Source organism: Globicephala melas, chromosome 10 (genome assembly GCF_963455315.2).
Source record: "Globicephala melas chromosome 10, mGloMel1.2, whole genome shotgun sequence".
Classification (NCBI taxonomy): Eukaryota; Metazoa; Chordata; class Mammalia; order Artiodactyla; family Delphinidae; genus Globicephala; species Globicephala melas.
This window is the reverse complement of record NC_083323.1, coordinates 83,993,796-83,996,441: the sequence shown is the minus strand read 5'-3', so window position 1 is coordinate 83,996,441 and position 2,646 is coordinate 83,993,796. Positions and strand designations below refer to the sequence as shown.

General features: G+C 40.6%; 1 protein-coding gene across 1 annotated transcript; it reads left to right on the top strand.

The window, feature by feature from the left end:
* Positions 1-1,097: 1,097 nt before the first annotated feature.
* On the top strand, positions 1,098-1,472 carry LOC115844369 (SH3 domain-binding glutamic acid-rich-like protein 2). Its single transcript, XM_060306917.1, has one exon. It carries the CDS (start codon positions 1,098-1,100, stop codon positions 1,419-1,421), a length of 324 nt encoding a protein of 107 aa, XP_060162900.1. The 3' UTR covers positions 1,422-1,472.
* Positions 1,473-2,646: the final 1,174 nt, after the last annotated feature.

The following is a 2,646-nucleotide window of genomic DNA, read 5'->3' as shown; positions in this document are numbered from 1 at the left end:
TGTTCTTCTTTCCCCTTTGATCTCAGTATTGCAAGGCTGTGAGCTTGAAACTTCCTGCCATATGGATAAGCTGTCCTAGAGAATAAAGCCCATAAAGAGTCAAACAAAGAGAGGATGCAGAGAATAATTTATTCCTGACATTGTTTGTGTCCAGGGTTCTGGTTGTCATTAAGGTCATCTCTACAGAGTCCTTCCCAGTAAACTGAACTGTGAATATCTTTTTTAGGTGAAGCTAAAAGAGGATAGTCAAGGTATTCAGGGACCTCCAGAGCTGATACAAATCATACTTCTGGTCTTTTCTTTCTACCATAACATTTGTTCTTTGGGTTTCATCTGCACTAAATTGTAATTGCAATCAAACTTAACTTTTCCTCATCTCTCACACCTCACATCTTAATAATCAGCCAATTCTTCAGCCTCCACAATCAGTCTTTCCTGAGTCAGAGCCTCACCTCTGCCATTTTAATCCAAGCCACTTCCATGTCTCACCTTGTTGAATGAACAAATAATTCTTGATTCCTGACTTTTTTCTAGGTTTGCTCATTCTGTTTCCTCTACCAGGGGTTCGCCATCTACTCGGCCAATACTGTCCCCTGTACTATGTAGGGTCCTGATCCCTCCAACCTAAAGTGACTTTTCCCTCATTAAAACTCCTTATCTCTCTTATGTGACTCCTTTCATTTTTGCTTTGCCTATAGTTCTTTGGGACCTCTTATAAGATGATAATCACATTGAGAGCAGTTTGAGTCAACACTGTTTATCTACAACCCCTTGTATATACTATGTTCTCAACAAGTATATATTATGCTAAGTTATTAAAAATTAACCTAGTATTTTTTTGCCATTTAAGAACACTGTATTTGACTGGGGAAAATATTAGGCAATATAGGTTATGATACACTCTACTACTACTTACAAAGTGAATTTTGATAAATTTTAAGATTAGTAACAATGGGTGGTGAAAAGATGAGACTTTACGCCTCTTGGTATCCTTTGTTTCCATTATTTTATGTTCCCTTTTCCACTCTAAACTTTGTTTAAGACTGAGAAAATTGATCTGCAGACCGGGAGACTGGAGCGCTGTGCCTGGCGAAAGGATGGTCGTCTGCGTGTTCACCACCTCCTCCTCGGGCTTCATGACGATAAAGAAGAAGCAGCAGGATGTGGTTAGATTTCTGGAAGCCAACAAGATAAAGTCTGAGGAGGTGGGCATCACGATGTCAGAAGAGCAGAGGCAGTGGATGTACAAAAACATCCCCCCGGAGAAGGAGCCTGTTCAGGGCAACCCTCTGCCACCTCAGATATTTAATGGTGACCGATACTGTGCAGACTATGACAGTTTATTTGAATCCAAGGAAAGCAACACAGTCTTTTCATTCTTAGGCCTGAAATCACAGTTGGCATCAAAGGAAGAACCTTAGTGAAGACAAGTGGAAGAGGACGGAGATGCATTTTGCAGCGCCCCTGGTACTCAGCACACACCTGCTTACCTAATGCATCAGTGTGACAGAAGCCACATGCATTATGAGTAACTTTGCTTGCCATGGAAAAGGTGTTTGGGGAAGACATGGGTCTGATGGGATTGCATGAGTGCTTTAAAACAAATCAGGACCATGGTGGGTTTTTTTCTTGTTTTCAGAATTGCCTGCAGTTGCCTCACTCACCCGGAGGTACTGTCACCTGTTACAGGTGTGCTTCCTGAATAACTGAGTGATAAGCAGGTGGCACCATCAGAGAGAAAGTACTGGATCTGCCCTGGGTTGTAGTTGATGCCAGGATTGCTGAGACCTGCTTCTCTTCAGGCTGCCAAGGTGGTATCCTTGAAATTAGTCTGCCAGGCTATCAGAATATTTTGATCAGAAAGAAAAAAAGCAATGTTGGTTGACAAAGGGCTAAAGATCTTTGCTGCAGATTCACGAACATCACTATTCCAGTGCTTGTCATAACTGAAGAAAAAGTTAGATGTTCTAGCCTCCTTTTGGTAATGGAAATTCTTACCCCCATAAATCCTCCAAGCCTCTACAGATGTTTCCAGAAATCACTGTTGCAGCAGTGTGTGATCAGAACCGAGTGACAGGGATGAAAAGAATTGCTCTTTTAAAAAATACATGCTCCTTTATCACTTACAAAGGAAAAGTTTCACCTAATGTGTAAGATTGCTTAAAAGATATATTTAAAGAGGTGCACTGACAATTAATTTATAGAGACATAATCTGACTCGTACCTGAAAGCATTTCAGCTTTAGCAACTTTAGCAACTTATTTATGCGTAAGTGCACATATATTTTTAAACGCAGCTCCCCTAACTAATAGCTGCTTATATATTTTGCGAAGGGATCATATTTTTCGAGAAAGGAAGATCTCGGTTAAATATATTTTGTGAACCCTTGATGAGGCAAATTAAAAGACACTAATATTGCTGCACAATTTAATTTTTTTCCTGTGTTACTTTTCATTGGTCCTCTGACTCTGCCAGCTCATATCTCTGGCCAATGCACAGTCCCGGATTTTCAGAGTAACATAGATACGCGTTTTCATTCCATATATGAACACCAGTGATATTTCAGAACAGAGTACATACCAGAAAGGGGCTGTCAGAGACTCACTCTGAATTGTACTTGGCATGTGAAATCTCTCCTTCCTTTGG